Here is a 19,271-nt window from a genome sequence, read left to right on the forward strand (position 1 = left end):
GATAGCAGAAAGTTATGGTAATATCTCAAGCAAAAGATTATTGGAATTAAATTTTTTCAGCAATAAAAATTAATTTCAGAATTCTTACCATCATGAATTTCGCAAGCCAAACTAGTGATCTTCTGAGTAATGATCATCATTGGGCTGTGACAAGATAAAAAAAATCAGTGTTTTAAAAGAAGAAAGTTAAAACAATACTTATGACATATGAGTTAAGAGTTTATTCTGCTTTTATCACTACAAATCCCGAAATTTTTAACATAAAAAAGACCTCCAAGGAATTTCAGCAATAACTCAGGAGTTATGTATTTGAGGACAGCATAGGAGATGGGGATCTGGGCTTTCTCTGAGGCTTCAAAAAACAAAAAACAGAAGAAAAAGGCTCCACCCCTAAAAGAAATCTCCGGTGACCCAGTGATCTAACCCAGCCCCCTCATCTCACACATTAGAAAACAAGGCCCGGAGGTGGGAAGCACGCAGGCATGAGCTATGGCCCCAGTCTCCTGCTTTCGGCTCAGTACTTTCTTCATCATATCATGGACAGACTCTCAACTCCCTATTCTAAAAACTAGGCACCCAGGGGTTATGGACTCTAAACACAGCCATCTAAGGCACCAAAATCATGATGTATTTCAAAGAGAAAAGCACTTTAAAATCATAAGCAAAAAATGGCATTATTTTCCCATGTTTCATAATTATTTTAAATGAATGAATAATTTGGAAGGGAAAAAACACATCCACACAAGAAAACCGCCAGGATGCATCTTAACCTTTAAGGATTACATTAGCTTCTAGACAGTATTAAAAAACAGTTAAGGCCGGGCGCGGTGGCTCATGCCTGTAATCCCAGCACTTCAGGAGGCTGAGGCGGGAGAATCGCTTGAGTCCAGGAGTCTGAGACCACCCTGGTCAACAGAGCAAGACCCCATCTCTATAAAAATAAATAAAGTAAAATAAGAATAAATAAAACCACCAGGAAGGCTTTTATCCTTTAACTATTACATTAGCTTACAGACTATTTTGAAGAACAATTGACCAGAAGTTATTTAATTTTTTGAAACAATAATATAATAAAACCAGGAAATTGTGTTTTGCCTCAAGGTAGACTGTGCTCTATACACGTGCAGAGGAGAACATGTTTCACGGAATCCTGAGGACAGTGTGGCGCACACAGCATCACCCCATGCACTGCCAAGGAAAGGGGCCAGGCGGGGAGAGGGCCCCAGGCTAGGGAGGCTTAGACCCCCGTGGGTCTAGTTCTGACCTGCTCTCTTCCAGCAGTCCACACCGCTCAGTGCAGAAACTCGAACTGCTGCCTCTGGCAAACAGAGGTGTCTTTCTCACAAGGTCAGCTAACAGCAGCAAAGGTTTGCTTTAAACATTCCTACCACTGGAAATTTGATTCACAGACCTGGGCCCTTGAGAAGCTACAGCTCATTCTCCTCAACTAACAGGAAGGTCTCATCAATGACAAATGTTCTTAAACTGGAAGTGCTTAAGGGAGGAGATTTCTCTTAGGTTCCCTTAAAAAGTCAGTTCTTACATTTACATACTCACTCCTCAGGAAATCATGCTTCAACCAACCTAATCCCCCAGGTGGTTTGGACACCCGATTGCTATTTCTGCTTTGCAAGATACCTTTCAAGCCCTTGAAAATGATAAAAATGCCCCATAATTTCCATTTCCCTGGGGGACAGAATCATTTTTCTCACTCTGCCTAATTCTTTTCATAGTTTAGCTCACTGGTGAGTTATAAAATTCTCTTCAGTTCTAAATTCTAATTTCCATGTCACCTTAAAACATAGTAACAACTGATAAAATAATTATTACATTTATTTTGTCAATTCAGTGACACAATAAGCTGTCAGGTATACCCAGACAAGATGTTAAAAAAATGCAAATAAGTGCTCTGAGTGTCCTTCTTGTGCCCACTTGGGCCCCTGAACCCACGTGCAACTTCTATTCCATCAGGTGCAAAGGACACAGAAACTCTTATGAAAGTAAGCTGCGCTGGGAGGACAGGTGACATGTGGCTGGAAGGGCGGGTAAGGTGTGGCTGGCAGGATGGGTGATGTGTACCTGAGAGGATGGGTGACGTGTGGCTGGGAGGACAGGTGACGTGTAGCTGTATTGCTGATTCCAAGAATCAGGCCCTAACAGAGTGGGAGGGAAGGCAGGAAACAGACCTGAATACTCCAGACTCTCTCCAAATGCTGCTCCCTTCACCCAGATTACTCTTCCTTGAACCATTTTACAAGGATAAGTTATTCCTCCCTCTTCATGAATCAGCTGAAGAGTCATTTCACACAAGAGGCCCACTGGACAACTCTATTTCGAGTAGCTTCCCTCTGCCCACAAAAACACACACACACGCACACAAATACCCTTCATTTCATCTCAGTCCTTGTTTGTTTCCTTCAAGGTGTTTTCACATTCGTAGTTGTTTTCTTTATTAAATCTCAGTGGTTGTTTTAAAATCTCTCCCTTTTTAAGAAAGTCCATGAGGCCTGTAGCACAGTGTCTGGCACAAAATATGTGCTAAATAAAAAAAAATTTCTTTTTCATCAGGGTCTCGCTCTGTCACCCAGGCTGGAGTGCAGTGATGCAATCTCGGCTGACTGAAGCCTCGACCTTCTGGGCTCAAGTGATCCTCCCACCTCAGCCTCCAAAGCAGCAGACACTACAGGTACATGCTACCACACGTGGGTAATTTTTAAATTGTTTGTAGACACGGAGTTTTGCCATGTTGCCCAGGCTGGTCTCAAACTCCTGGGCTTAAGCGATCCAACCACCTCAGCCTCTCAAAAGTACTGAAACTACAGGTGTGAGCCACTGTGCCTGGCCAATAAATATTTTTAAAATATCAAATAAACTTAATCTAAGTGTCCAGTCAAGATCTATTACTCCTTCTGTAGGTTAATTATACTCTCTCCCATCTGTTCTTTCTCATCTGTGCTTGAAAGCATTTATTATATATTGTAATGATTTGTTTACTTTTCTATTACCACAAAAAACCCATGAGCTACTCAACAGGAACACTGCTTTAATTATTTCTATGCCTTCAGTACCTGGCACCTAATACACTGTCAGTGTGGTGACTGGTTTATAGAAATGCCTCATGATGTTTTGGTTTCATTTCCTAATGGTCATTAGCTCAATACATTCCCTTTGTTTTAAGTGGATGGCAGTCCCAATGCTTCTGGTCCAACCCATCAGCCGGTGCGTAGCACATGGAGAAACAGAAAGACAGAAGACAAAATTATCGTAGGGAACTATGCAGGAGTATGTTATGGATGAAAATAAGAAAGGATTATAGGAAAAGTTCAGTAAGGGATGAGCAGATTAAAGAGAACTTAGAAATGCAAATTGGAGGGCAAAACAGACAGATGAGTCCAACGCAGCATGTACATGGCTGGGAGACAAGAAAGACTGATGGGAAAGGGCACACCTCACCCTTCCACAGCAGGAACAACTGTGCAGGAAGCATTTACAGCAAAAACAATGCAATGGTGCACAGGGAGGTAACTGCAGTGGGCTTTCTTAACAGCATATTTTGTTCATAAATCTCTGTTTCAGGACAATTAGGGTGATTCACACAACTATTTCACTTACATCTTTACTGACATTTTAACTATTAAATATCTGTTGACTTTGTATTAACGGAGCTTCAGTGTCTAACCAATTCCTGGGCCCTAGGAAAGTCTGGGATACCTTGACACGCATTGGAAAGAACCTCCTGTTTCCCTAGGATGGAAACTGGAAGCTGGAGAAGGTAGGGGAAGCAGAAGGCTTTGGAACTTCCAGAGTGAGGTCAGGGCCTCAGGATGGAGCTTCCCTTTCCTTCTATAGGACAACATTTGTATATTTAAGTGGTATTACCGAAATTCCTTCCAGTGATACTCTGCTAAGAATGTGGGAAAATATGAAAGGTAACTGTTCAAAGTAATACTTCAACTGATATAACAGTTTCAGCTAATATTAAAAAATTCAGCTGAAGTAAAAACTCTAGACTTTCTGAAATAAAACAAAGGATGAAAAAGTTAAAAAATATATTCACACACTTTTTTCTCTACAAAGAACAAGAATAGTAGGATTTGGTTCTATTACACAGTAAAACTCAAATGTAGTTAAACATTATAAGAGAAGGAACACTAAAAATGAACAATTACTTTCATGATTGTTCCATTATCTCTGGGAGACCACTAAGCTTAAGGGAAGTCTGTATATTAATGTTACAAATCAACTAAAAGCATCTACTAGGTAACAGCTTGCCACCAGGACATGTGTTACCCAGCAACAGAGGCAAACTGTTAACTGTTCACCTCCCTTATCCTAAGTGTACAAGTACCCTTTCATCCAAACAAGATCCACTGATACCAAGTAACCCCACTTACCTAACACCAAATGAATACAAAGTGAGAGATAATGGAAAAGGCCATTGGTCTTAGTCATTCATTCATTCATTTACTTACTGCTCCATTCAGAAAAAAACAAGTATTTAATTAATGAGCACCTATGATGCACCAAGTACTATTCTACGTGCCAAAGATACAATGTGAACAAGACAGGCCAAGTCCTTGCTGCTACGAAATTTATACTGCACTGGAAAGAGACAGATTATAAACAAATAAACAGGTAAAGATACAGTGTGTCAGATGCTGCCAGTCCTGGGCAGTGAAATGAAGCAGAGTAAGGGGCCTAAGGAATACAGAACACAGGTGAGAACTCGCCTCATCCAGAAGATGACAGTGAAATAGAGGACAAGCTCTGTGGAGGCCTGGGGTAAAAACGTTCCAGGAAGAGAGAAAAGGAAGTTCAACAGCCCCAGAAAGAAGTGTGACTGGCACGTTGGAGGATCAGTACGGAGGCCAATGTGACAAGCAAGGAGTAGAGGAACAGAAGCTAAAGATGGCAAGCAGGACGCTAGATCCAGCAGGCTCTGCAGAGTGAGGACACAGGCTTGGATCTGAGTGACACAGGAAACTACCGGAGGATTTTAGGCAAAAGAGTGACTTGGTTTTAAAAGAATATATTCTGACTCTAGGTTCAAAAACGACTGTGGGGGCACCAGAGGCAAGGGGAGGGGTAGGGGAGGTGGGCAGGGTAAGACAGTGGCTCAGACCAGGGTAACAGCACAGGAGGTCTGAAGTCACCTCTAGATCTATGCTGAAAGGAAAATCAATGGGATTTGATAATGTATCCAGTGCAAGGTTTCATACCTGGTACCACCAAGGTTTTTGACCAGAGTAACTAACTAGGAGGAGAAAGCTGACTGAGAAGGGAAATCAGGACTGCAGCTTTAGGCACGCTTGGCACAAGAGGCCCTAGACAGCAGGGTACATAGGCAGCTGGACATAAGAGTCAGAACACTTAATCCTGACCCCACTTCACATCAGCTGTGGAAGACAAGGAAGTTATTTAACTTTTCTCAAAACGGTTATCTATAAAACACGGGATAACAATGCCACCGTGGGGATTAAATTCAATAGTATCTAAGACACAGCAGATGTTTAACAGGAGCGGGGTCCCTTCTCCCATTCACACCTTTGCATAGTAACTGCCAGAACTGCTAAGAAGCCAATGGCGCTGAAGGGACCTAATAATCAAAAGGGAGGTGCTGTTTCTGGAGAAGCTTTCTCTTGAGAACAGGAAATGAAAGGTATGTGTATAACTACATAACAAAGTATCCACTGCCCAGTGAGCTATTTGAAGATCTGCACAGAGAGCTGAGGGAACGCATTTCAAAGAAGAGTCATTTAGTCTGGGCCTTTAAGACTGCAGAGGTTTGGACATGCAGATACGGCTGGAAGCGTGTTCCAGGGAGAGACACTGGGATAAGAGCAGAACTGAAGAAGAAAGAACAGGTGAGAGGGCACACATCAAGGAGGCCCTGCAGGCCCGTCACCAGCTTCTCAGCCTCAGGAAAACACTGCATTTTTTTTTTTTAATACTCCAAGTTCTGGGATACAGGTGCAGATCGTGCAGGTTTGTCACATAGGTATACGTGTGCCATGGTGGTTTGCTGCACCCATCAACCCCTCATCTACATTAGGTATTTCTCCTAATGCTACCCCTCCCCTAACCCCTACACCCCGACAGAACCGGATACGTGATGTTCCCCTCCGTGTCCACGTGTTCTCATTGTTCAACTCCCACTTATGGGTGAGAACAACACTGCATGTTTCTGACGAACCTTGTACCACACTGCTTTGTGAACACACATACATTCAGGGAGAAAGGCTTGGTTGGGTAGGGTGGGGAACAGACAAAGCAAACCATAAATGGATCCATCTCTGTTTACTCCTGGTAACTTGAATTACATTAGTGGCAGCTAAACGGAATGTTTCCTGTAATCAAACGTAGGTCAAGGGGCTGGGAGACACTCCCACAGAATGGGCCAAGATACAGGCCCACTACTTGCAGGCAGTTGAATGATTCACATCAACCCTATTTACAACACAGCTGCTAGGCGCCATGTGTGGGGAAGATAATGAAGGCCCAAGGGGGAGCCTTCCGTGACTCATTTCAGAGAACACAGAAGCACATCTACAATTAGACTCTGAACGTGAATAATACTTTCTAAAAAGGAGTGATGGACATGACAAGCACACCTGTGGCTATCAGATTGTGTGCAGAACTGGTGGGTTCTTGGCCTCGTTGACTTCAAAAATGAAGCCGCGGACCCTCGTGGTGAGTGTTACAGTTCTTAAAGATGGTGTGTCTGGAGTTTGTTCCTTCTGATGTTCGGACGTGTCTGGAGTTTCTTCCTTCTGGTGGGTTCGTGGTCTTGCTGACTTCAGGAGTGAAGCTGCAGACCTTCGTGGTGAGTGTTACAGTTCATAAAGGCTGCCTCTGGAGTTATTCGTTCCTCCCAGTGGGTTCGTGGTATTGCTGACTTCAGAAGTAAAGCTGCAGACCTTCGCGGTATTACAGCTCATAAAGGTGGTGGGGACCCAAAGTGTGAGCAGCAGCAAGATTTATCACAAAGAGCAAAAGAATAAAGCCACCACAGCATGGAAAGGGACCCAAGCAGGTTGCCACTGCTAGCTCGCGTGGCCTGCTTTTATTACCTTATTTGGCCCCACCCACATCCTGCTGATTGGTCCATTTTACTGAGTACTGATTGATCCATTTTGCAGAGTGCTGATTGGCCCATTTTGCAGAGTGCTGATTGGTCCATTTTACAGAGTGCTGATTGGCCTGTTTTACAGAGTGCTGATTGGTCCGTTTCACAGAGTGCTGACTGGTGCGTTTACAATCCTTTAGCTAGACACAGAGTGCTGACTGGTGCATTTACAATCCTTGAGCTAGACACAAAAGTTCTCCAAGTCCCCACCCAATTAGCTAGACACAGAGTGCTGATTGGTGCATTTACAAACCTTTAGCTAGATACAAAGCACTGATTGGTGCATTTACAATCCTTTAGCTAGACAAAAATTTCTCCAAGTTCCCACCTGACCCAGAAGCCCAGCCGGCTTCACCTCTCAATCCCTCCTCTAAACAGGACACCCCAACTGCTGTTGGGAATTTGACCAATGACCACTCCAGCTATTCCTGCTGGCTAGGAGCAAAGAAGGGGCCCTGCAGTTGTAGTGTCCTCCAGAGAAGTTGTTAGTTGAGCTCATTTGGGGTTCTGTTTGTAAGACCATCTGTAGCTTGATGGCCTCGATTCTAGAGGAAACAAATTTGACAAGGAGGCTAAAAATACAGGGCCCGAAGGTGAGTAATAGCAAGACGGCTGTCACAGGACCTAGAAAGGGGAGAAGCCATGTTGCCCAACTCCACAGTTTTGTATAAGAGTTGTGAAAGGCGGCCGGGTGCAGTGGCTCATGCCTGTAATCCCAGTACTTTGGGAGGCCGAGGCAGGTGGATCACAAGGTCAGGAGATCGAGACCATCTTGGCTAACATGGTGAAATCCCGTCTCTGCTAAAAATGCAAAAAACATTATCCAGGCATGGTGGTGGGCACCTGTAGTCCCAGCTACTCAGGAGGCTGAGGCAGGAGACTGGCATGAACCCGGGAGGCGGAGCTTGCAGTGAGCCGAGATCGCACCACTCCTTCCCCTTTGGATGGCTTCGGCGGTGGAAGACTGCCACCTCCTTGGGTTTCTGCACTGCCTGCAGTAACTCCATGGTTTCCTTGTGGTATTTAATGGGGGTTCCCCCAGAGGTTAGGAACTCCCTTTCTTTCCATATTGCAGCATGGGCATGTAGAATTAGATAAGCATACTTGCTATCTGTATACATATTTATTCTTTTTCCCTTTCCCAGTTCTAAGGCTCGGGTAGGTGCCACTAGTTCTGCTAACTGGGCACTGGTCCCTGGGGGAAGAGGCTTACTTTCAAGTATGGTTACATCACTAACTACGGCATAACCTGCCCTTCATATCCCATTCTCCACAAATGAACGTCCATCGGTATTAGGTTAAGGTCAGGATTAGCTAAGGGGACTTCTAAGAGATCATCTCGGGCGGCGTAAGTCTGGACTATAATTTGTTGGCAGTCATGCTCAATTGGTTCCCCATCCTCTGGGAGAAAAGTGGCAAGGTTGGCGGCCACGCACATATGTATCTGAAGCACTGGTCCCTCAAGGAGTAGCACCTGGTATCTAAGTAGGCAGTTGTCTGATAGCCATAAACTTCCTTTGGCACCTAGTATGCCATTTACATCATGAGTAGTCCAGACAGTGAGATCCTTTCCTTCTATTATTTTGATAGCCTCTGACACTACGACGGCCACCGCGGCAACTATCTGTAAACAGTGAGGCCGGCCTTTTGCTACTACATCAGTTTCCTTACTTAGGTTTGCCACTGGCTGTGGGGTTGTCCCACGAGTCTGAGTAAGGACTCCAAGAGCTATCCTTGCTCTCTCTGTGACGTATAAAGAGAAGTTTTGTCCTGTCGGAAGGCTTAAAGCTGGAGCTTGTACTAGGGCCTGCTTTAAGGTTTTTGAAGGCTGTTTCTGCCCCTGGTTCCCATTCTACTAGATGAGTATTTGCCCTCTGGGTCTCCTTAGAGTATAGAGGGACGGACCTGGCTATCTCGCTGTATCCAGGGATCCACAGTCGGCAAAAGCCGGTGATTCCAAGGAACCCCTGCAACTGTTTTAATGTCTTAGGGTGAGGAAAAGCCAGTACAGGCTGTATTCGTTCCTTGCTGAGGGCCCTGGTTCCTCTAGTTAAGATTAGGCCTAGATATTTGACCTGCTGTAGGCAAAGCTGGGCCTTCGACCTAGACACCTTATACCCTCGATTAGCTAGAAAGTTCAAGAGATCTAGAGTAGCCTGCTGGCACAAGGCTTCCGAACTGGTAGCCAAAAGTAAATCATCCACATACTGAAGGATCAGAGTGCCTGGACTTGAGAAGCGGCCTAGATCTTGGGCCAGTGCCTGACCAAATAGGTGAGGGCTATCCCTAAACCCTTGGGGCAAGACCGTCCACATAAGTTGGGACGTGTGGTCTGTGCGATCCTCAAAGGCAAAGAGAAACTGGGAGTCAAAGTGCAGGGGAATACAGAAGAAGGCATCCTTCAGGTCCAGAACAGTGAACCATTCTGCTTCTTTTGGTATTTGAGAGAGCAGGGTATAGGGGTTGGGTACAACTGGATATAGAGGAATTACTGCCTCATTGATAAGTCTAAGATCTTGCACTAGTCTCCACTGACCGTTCTGTTTCCGTACTTCTAGAATTGGGGTGTTGCAGGGACTGCTGCATTTCCTTACTAAGCCTTGAGCTTTTAAACATTTAACAATATCCTGTAATCCCTTATGAGCTGCTGGTCTTAAGGGATATTGCCTTTGATAAGGTAAAGCGGTGGGGTCTTTTAGCCTGATTTGGACTGGGTGGGCATTTTTTGCTCTTCCAAATTGCCCTTCCAATGCCCAGACTTCAGGGTTGATTCCCTCTTCAAGTAGGGGACAACAAATGGGTAACTTGTTCCCCATATTCATGTAGATAACAGCTCCAGCTTTGGCTAATATATACCTTCCTAATAAGGGTGTGGGACTTTCAGGCATAACAAGAAAGGCATGTGAAAAGAGCCAAGTCTTCCAATTACAACTGAGGAGGTGGGAGAAATACCTGTTACAGGCTGTCCCAGGATTCCTCAGATGGTAACGGACCTTGAAGACAGTCATCCAGGACAGGAGATTAGCACTGAGAAGGCTGTGCCAGTGTCCAAGAGGAAGTCAATTTCCTGGCCCTCAATGGTTAAACATACCCGGGGCTCAGTGAGGGTGATACATGAGCTGGTGCTTGCCCTGGGCACCCTCAGTCCTGCTGTTGGATCATCTGGTTGGAGGTTTCTGACCCAGAGAACCTTTGTCTTATGGGGCAGTGCACCTTCCAGTGATTGCCACGGCATAGCAGACATGGATGAGGGGGCGGCTTGTTTCTCGTTGGACAATCTTTTTTAAAGTGTCCTTGTAAACCACACTGATAACAAGTCCTACCAGGTGATCGGCCTGCTCCATTTTCTGTCCTCTCTGAACCACCAAGGTTTGTTTGTCTGAGGGCCATGACTAAGGCTGCGGCCTTTCTCTGATCTCACTTTTCCTTTTGGGCCTGTTCCTCTTGGTCCCTATAATAGAACACCAAGGTTGCCAGGTTTAATAAAGCCTCCAGATTTTGTTCAGGGCCCAGGGCTTGCTTTTGGAGCTTTCTCCTGATAACTGCGGCTGATTGGGTAATAAACTTATCTTTTAGAATCAATTGACCCTCAACCGATTTGGGTAACAGGGGAGTATATTTTCTTAAGGCCTCCCGTAGCTGCTCGAGGAAGGCAGAATGATTTTTTCCTTTCCCTGAGTTATGGTGGACATCACTGAATAATTCATGGGTTTTTCCTAATTCTCCTTAGTCCTTCTAGAACACAGGACAACAGATGTTTACAACTCCAGTCCCCGTGATCTGAGTCAAGGTCCCAGTGGGGATCCATACTGGGGATGGCTTGCTGACCAGTAGGGAATTTGTCCTTCTTCAGCTGTCATTCTATGACTTACTTGACTAAGATACCAAGTATCTCCAAACTCTGGGGCTGCAGCTAAAGCCGCATTCTTTTCATTAAAGGCCAGGGTTTGATCTAACAATAGCATGACATCTCTCCAAGTGAGATGAAAGGTTTGCCCTAGACCCTGTAGGACATCTGTGTACCTATCAGGATCATCTGAAAATTTCCCCAGGTCTGCCTTGATCTGCTTTAAATCAGAGAGGGAGAAGGGGACATGTACCTGGGTTGGGCCAAATTCCCCTCCTCCTACAGCTTGAAGGGGACATATCCAATAGCCCGGGGGTTTTTGTGGTACTTTGAAGATTTCTTTGCTTATTTCCTTCTGAGTGGGGGAGATTAGAGGAGGATTATCATTAATAAAAAGAGGAGCTATAGGGAGGCTAGGATATGGGGGTAAGCTGAAAGGTCCTCCTGCAGGATGTAAATTTCAAGCTTTGCATAGTTGTGTATTCTCCTTCAGTGAAAAGAAAGCTTGGACATAAGGTATTTCACTCCATTTGCCTTCCCTCTTACAGAAAAGATCAAGCTGCAGGATAGTATTGTAATTTGTACTTCCCTCAGGTGGCCATTTTTCCCCATCAGAGAGAGAATACTGGGGCCAGGCCGTAGTGCAAAAAAAAATGAGCCGCCTCTTTTTCAGGGTTTGTGGGTCAAATTGGTCCCAATGGCTTAGGATGCATTTCAAGGGTGAGCCTGTTGATGTCTGAGCGTTTCCCATCTGAAAGACAAAACCGCCCGCGGTTTTGGTTTGTTTCTCCCCCTGCCCAAGAACCCGCAAGAGTCCCGGACCTTGCTGATCAGAATAGTTGCGCTCACCGACGAAGCAACAGAAACAACCCCTGCCCAAGAACCCGCAACAGTCCGTGGACCCTGCTGATCGGAATAGTTGCGCTCACCGATGCAGCGGCAGAAACATTAGTTTTTCTCCTAGACCACAAGGAGGACCAAGGAAGGTCAGATTTAGTGGCCCTTACTGATGCATTCTCAAAAACGTGCACCCTTGCCTGTCCTCCTAGACCACAAGGAGGACCGAGAAAAATCAGATTTAGTGGCCCTTACTGACACATTCTTGAAAACCAGTTAGAGTCCTAAGCATTCTCCTGTTAGTATTGGGACTTTACCCGTGTACTATAAAGATGTTATGCCCCAAAAATGAAGTAGAAGGCCATACCCTGAGGGAGGGAAGGGATCTCCAGAGTTGGAAGAGTGATGCCTTTTGTCCTCACTTATATGAATAGGAAGGACACAATTTCTGAGGCACCCTATATCCTAGCTTCAGGAATAGTTTTTGTTAGGCCTGCTTGTCTGAGGAGGGATTCTAAAATTCCAGCTAGTCCCCCCATGACAAGGCTTTGGGCAAAAATTATGTCTTTCTGATTGGTGTGCCTGGGTGCCTAAAGAAGGTAACAGAGTCCTGAAGTTTATACTAGAAATCATTCTTACAGGAGAAACTAGAAAAGCACCAGAGACAGGGAGTGGTTCTTAGAAGCAGGACTAGCCTTGGAGAAGAGAGGCGAGAGAAAGTTTGTCTGACAGGCATTAGGACCCAGGAGGCAAGGGTCAGGATAGATAAGATAGATGGGCGAGTCTCACTTGGGCAACATGACTTTGAGAGTTCCACTCATGGCCTCAGGGTCAACCAACTTGTTGTCAGGACCCCGGAGCTGAATGGCTTTCCTCTCTATCGACCCTCAGCTCAGCCTAGAGGTACAGGAAAAGTGGAAGCTGGTTCCAGGCAAACCAACGCTCCCAACTCCTAAGAGTCGGGGGTTGTTAGAGAGCCCTTTACCAGAAAGCCTGACACCCATGTCCGTAGTCCAGCGGCCGTGCTATTCACTTTTAACTTGCCGACAGGTGCCCAGTATTTAGCCCCCAAATTCTAAGGAAAAATAGGACAGAATAGCAAATGAAAGGGGTCCGATGGTACTCACTGCTTGGCGATAATGATGGTCCCTTCGTGGTCGCCAAAATGTGTCCGGAATTGGTGAGTTCTTAGTCTCGCTGACTTCAAGAATGAAGCCGTGGACCCTCGTGGTGAGTGTTAACAGTTCTTAAAGATGGTGTATCCGGAGTTTGTTCCTTCTGATGTTCGGACGTGTCTGGAGTTTCTTCCTTCTGGTGGGTTCGTGGTCTCGCTGACTTCAGGAATGAAGCTGCAGACCTTCGCGGTGAGTGTTACAGCTCTTAAGGCGGTGCGTCCGGAGTTGTTTGTTCCTCCCGGTGGGTTCGTGGTCTCACTGACTTCAGGACTGAAGCTGCAGACCTTTGCGACAACTGTTACAGTTCATAAGGGCAGTGCGTCTGGCGTTGCTTGTTCCTCCCAGTGGGTTCGTGGTCTCACTGACTTCAGGAGTAAAGCTGCAGACCTTCACGGTGAGTGTCACAGCTCATAAAGGTAGCGGGGACCCAAAGAGTGAGCAGCAGCAAGATTTATTGCGAAGAGTGAAAGAACAAAGCCTCCACAGCGTGGAAGGGGACACAAGTGAGTTGCTGCTGCTGGCTTGGGTGGCCTGCTTTTATTCCCTTATTTGGCCCCACCCACATCCTGCTGATTGGTCCATTTTACAGAGTGCTGATAGGTCCATTTTACAGAGTGCTGATTGGTCCATTTTACAGAGTGCTGACTGGTGCATTTACAATCCTTTAGCTAGACACAGAATGCTGACTGGTGCATTTACAATCCTTGAGCTAGACACAAAAGTTCTCCAAGTCCCCACCCAATTAGCTAGACACAGAGCACTGATTGGTGCATTTACAAACCTTTAGCTAGACACAAAGCACTGACTGGTGCATTTACAATCCTTTAGCTAGACAGAAAACTTCTCCAAGTCCCCACTCAACCCAGAAGCCCAGCTGGCTTCACCTCTCAAGATCACATGGTCTATCACTTCTTCTTATACTTGAAAAAAATGTTGCCTACAAAAGTACCTGGCTCAGCCTTCAAGAACCTAGCAAAATGCACAGTGCCTGCTTAATAAACCTTAGTGAAGGAGCACACATGACTGAGCAATAGTAAACATTTACCAAGCCTCTGATACAGTTCAGTTAGCTGTAAGATATATTCTTGACGTGAATGAACAATTATTTCACATAGATATTTTTTTGGTGGGTGCACTAAAAGCAACTCTTTCAGTACCACAGAAATCAACATATTCCAATCAGAACGTTTTTGCCAAAAAATCTGTTCTCGCTTCCATCTACAATCTATTATCTATACGTGGGGCAAGGATTCACCTTTCTCTTCTCTTTCCAAATGTCCCAATACCATTTACTGAGTAGAGCCTGGCTTTCCCCATGGATTTCTGATCCCACCACTGCCATTCTGTATTTTTATTTCTTAGATCCGTGAGTCTCTTTCTCAGTCCTTCATCCAGGTTTCCTTGATTTGCCTATTCCTGTCAGTCCAGAATATTTTAATGACTCCTGCTTTACAGACGGCAGTATGTCTTTATACCAACTTCACTACACTGAAGCATTTATTCTTCTAGAGAAAATTTTCAATTTATTTATCTAATTTCCCTCAAAACTCCAAAATTTTTCCTGCATTAACACCAACAGATTAACTTGGGGGAATCAGTATCTTTTTTTTATTTTACTTTATTTTTTATTTTTTTGAGACAGCTCTGTCGCCCAGGCTGGAGTGCAGTGGTGTGATCTCAGCTCACTGCAACCTCCACCTCCTGGGTTCCAGTGATTCTCGTGCCTCACAGTTGTGCGCCACCACGTGGCTAATTTTTGTATTTTTAGTAGAGACGAGTTTTGCCATATTGGTCAGGCTGGTCTCAAACTCCTGGCCTCAAGTGATCCACCCGCCTCAGCCTCCCAAAATGCTAAGATTGCAGGCATGAGACACCATGCCCAGCCCCATTCGTATCTTTATAATATTGAAGGTTGTTTATTTTATTTTATTTTTTTGAGGTAGGGTCTTGCTGTGTTACCCAGGCTGGAGTACAGTTGTGTGAACATGGCTCACTGCAGCCTCAACCTCCCAAGCTCAAGCGAACCTCCCACTTCAGCCTCCTGAGTAGCTGGGACTATAGACACACAGCACCATGCCAGCTAATTTTTAAATTTTTTGTAGAGATGGGGTTTCACCATGTTGCCCAGGCTGCTCTTGAACTCCTAAGCTCAAGTGGTCCTCCCACCTTGGCCTCCCAAAGTGTTGGTATTACAGGTGTGAGCCACTGCACCCAGTCACAATACTGAGTCTTATTATTCAAACAAACAGGCTGATTTTTTTTCCAATTACTCTATGTTCTACAGTAAAAATTTATAGTTTTCTGCACAGAGGTTCTGTACATTTCTTTTTACACATATTACTACATATTTCATGGTTTTTCTTGCTTTTGAAATAGGATCCTTTTTCTATCATATTTTCTAACTGATTACTGCTGACATGAAGAAAGCTATTTAGTTGTTTTATACTTCTCTTGTATCTATTTTCTGAGGCTAACACGAGACGGAACAACTTCAGTAGCTTTTCAACCTTTCTGTAAACAGAAACTTGTATTATGGTATAAGTTTCTCTTTATCTAATCAACATTTTAAATGTATCTTAAACCTAACAATTTACACACACACACATACACACACACACACATACACACACGGTTTCTCCATACTCTTGTGCAAGTAAAACTGTCCCATACAAGAGAGATTTCACACTGATTCCTCAGCAAGAGTCTGGGCTTTGCTTCTTGCACTTTCTAGCATCAGAGCAACGGATCAGCTCAGCACAAAGGGTGAGTCACTATCCAATCCACCTTATTAGCCATCCAACATTCTGAATAGCTATGATATTCACTCTAATTAGGATCAAGTCAGGATCTTTTCTGCTCACGTATTATAACACATTCAAGGGTTCCCTGTGCCTGAATACTTCATCAAGGGGAGAGTCTGTCTCTAGGTGGCTTTTTTCTCTCTTGTGCCCATTAAAAAACAAAACAAAAAAAAACAAGAGCCTTCAAGGTCATTCTGCCACAATGGCCTCCTTCAGCTAATTCGACTATCTACCATTAATCAGTTCACTGATAATGGCCAAAAGTTTTCTCCTATACTATGCAGCCATAAAAAAGGATGAGTTCATGTCCTTTGTAGGGACATGGATGAAGCTGGAAACCCAACATTCTCAGCAAACTATCAGAAGGATGGAAAACCAAACACTGCATGTTCTTATTCACAGGTAGGAAGGGAACAATGAGAACACTTGGACACAGGGAGGGGAACATCACACACTGGGGCCTGTCGTGGGTTGGGGGGATGGTGGAGGGATAGTATTAGGAGAAATACCTAACGTAAATGATGAGTTAATGGATGCAGCAAACCAACATGGCACATGTATACATATGTAACAAACCTGCATGTTGTGCACATGTACCCTAGAACTTAAAGTATAATAACAAAAAAAGTTTCCTTCTAATGGATAAAAATTATTCTTTAAACTTGGAGATTTATAAAAGGTTTTCTATCTTAAAAAGGCCAGATTGTTTTTCTTCTACATATATAAACCTTTAAAACTGCATTTAAGTATTTAAATGGCATTTTATTTTTATTTATTTCATTTTTTGAGACAGGGTCTCACTCTGTCACCTGGGCTGGAGTGCAGTGGTGCAATCTCAGCTCACTGCAACCTCTGCCCCCAGGGCTCAAGCGACTCTCCCACCTCAGCCTCCTGTGTAGCTGGGGCTACACGTATGCGCCACCATGCCTATCTGATTTTTTGTAGTTTTAGTAGAAACAGGGTTTCGCCATGTTGCCCAAACTCCTGAGCTCAAGTGACCCACCTGCCTTGGCCTCCCAAAGTGCTGGGATTACAGGCATGAGCCACCACACCCTCCTTTTAAATGTCAGCAAAATACTTCTAAAGTCACGTCCTATACAGCTGTTTTTTAAACATGCACTATGCTCTTAATGTCAATTGTCCTATGATCCGTGAGGCCACGTGACTCATGCTTGCTGACAGGATGCAGGCACAAGTGTTACGCAGGCACACCCTCGCTTTGCTCACACTCACCACCCCGCCCTCAACTTCACCTACAGGATTCCAGAGCCTGAAGGAGGTGGAACCACAAGAAGGAAGGAGTCTGGTTCCCTAAATGACTGTGTGGAGCAGAGACTCCCTCCTCAATGAACTATAATGTGAATGAGAAATAAACTCTTATTACGTTGAGCCACTGAAATAATGTTACTGTTTTAAATGCAGTTAGCCTATCCCTAAATAATACAGAAATGTGAGGTAAAGGTCTTGAGACCGACAAGAATTTGGAATAGCTGACGAGGGAAATAAAAAGGGTAATGACCAAGATCAAACTGATGGAGGGGCTGTGAGAGCCCAATAAAGACTGAATCAGACAAATCCATACTAACACCAATCCACACGGCTGTACAATAAATTCAAATGGCTATGTAAATCACTTTTTAAATCGAATGGTTAAAAGAGCAACAAAATATTTTTTAGTGAAATATTATACAGAATCCCAAAATACAAACTAGAGAAATACAGAGCACATGTGGCTGAAGCAAGACTGGAGGACCTAGAACCTCGTCTGCTGAGCTCCTCTGACACCTGCAGAACCTGCCTGCAGAGTCCCAGGACTCTAAAGGTCAGTGTGAAAATTTATGATTTTACAGTATTGTTAACCTTAAGTTGCTAATGTTAATATTTGTTATCAACATTAAACTAATTAAAAGTATGCTTTTTGTTTCATTTGCTACTATTAATAAATGCTTATTTTTCACTTATTATAACAAGTATTCAAAGTTCTTAATTTCTCTTTCAGATGGCACAGCTTTGCCCACATGGCTCCAGTTTCTCCATATGTGTTGTCTGTTACTTTCCCCCATTTTTCTCACTGTATTTTCAACTTTCTTCTGTACTGAAGTATTATTCCCGACTCAATATATATTTAATGTCACCGTGTGCTAGGCACTAGCATGCATGATGAACAAGACCAATACAGGTGCAAATTCTCAGGAGAATTAAATTTTCTAAGTGATTGCAATTCTTTTAAACTTACATAACTATTTCCCAATTTCATTACACTATGATGACAGTGTGACCTGGGCTACTTCCTCAAGGTCATGAAGGTTTTCACAGTGGTCCAGTATCTACTGATCCTGCTCAAGAGGTCATGTTTTCCAGGAATACCTACTATCCATAAACCAGATGGCCAGCATCTACTCTCCTTTTCTGCCCTTCCAGGTGTATTTCCCAATTCCACTCAATAGCTTTGATTAACTAGTTTTTTAGTGCATTTAAATTGTTTTGTTTTGACCTGGGTTTTATTTGCTTTTTATGTAATTTCCTTTCATCTGAACCTATTTTTAAAATCTGTGTAGTAAAATATACTTTAATCTCATTAGGGAGAAAAAGGTATTTCCTCTTTCTCTTTTAAAACTCTCTTGTTTCATAGAAGTCATTTTTTCTTCCCTGCGCTCATACAACTTTGGTCCATTTCTATTGCTGAACAATTTTTCTTTCAGAGGTAACATGATTTTTCCAATACACTTATCCTTACATTGGATTTACTGCTCATTACTTATGCCATCCAGATGACTCAAAACTAGCCCAAAGCAGGCCTCCTGTATCTTGTTCACTGGAGAAAGCAGTCAAGCTTGACATAAAAAAATACGTATATAAAGGTTTATCTTCAACTTCCCCATCTGGTACCAAAGTGTTAGCAGATGTCACTTTATAAAGATGGAAAGCAAGTTACTTCATAAGAGCTTGTGCATTTATTTCACAACAGATACAAAATCAGTTTTGTTACAGGACAAAAAGACTCATCTAGCACCAGGAAGAAAATAAATCCCCTTTGAAGGAACAAACGCCAGAAGTTATTTCCACTACTCAACTGAACACTGGTGTCGAATGGAGAACACTGCAAAGAGGTGAAATGCATAGAAGTAAAATGCATCCTTGAGCGCCTTCTCTAGGAAACTCAGACTGACCTAGCCCAAGGACCTAAGAACCAAAGGAAGTCTCATTAGGCAGGAAGAAGCAGAACAAGGCTCTTAGTGACTTAGATAGTACTAAAAAGACTACAGATCAACGAGACAGAAAGTTAACAAGGATATCCAGGAATTGAACTCGGCTCTGCACAAAGTGGACCTAATAGACATCTACAGAACTCTCCACCCCAAATCAACAGAATATACATTCTTTTCAGCACCACACCACACCTATTCCAAAATTGACCACATAGTTGGAAGTAAAGCTCTCCTCAGCAAATGTAAAAGAACAGAAATTATAACAAACTGTCTCTC

The 19,271-nt window shown here is 43.8% G+C and overlaps 1 protein-coding gene across 2 annotated transcripts in view; it reads right to left on the reverse strand.

Annotated features, from left to right (window-relative positions):
- The window catches only part of MBOAT2 (membrane bound O-acyltransferase domain containing 2), a 153,322-nt gene that overhangs the window by 35,646 nt on the left and 98,405 nt on the right, over nucleotides 1-19,271 (reverse strand). For both annotated transcript variants that reach the window (XM_032172165.2, XM_058426795.1), the window contains one exon: nucleotides 89-144. In XM_032172165.2, the coding sequence (XP_032028056.1) occupies nucleotides 89-144 (56 nt within the window). The remainder of the gene's footprint in view (nucleotides 1-88; nucleotides 145-19,271) is intronic.

The sequence above is a fragment of the Hylobates moloch genome, unplaced genomic scaffold (genome assembly GCF_009828535.3).
Source record: "Hylobates moloch isolate HMO894 unplaced genomic scaffold, HMol_V3 SCAFFOLD_13, whole genome shotgun sequence".
NCBI classification, from domain to species: domain Eukaryota; kingdom Metazoa; phylum Chordata; class Mammalia; order Primates; family Hylobatidae; genus Hylobates; species Hylobates moloch.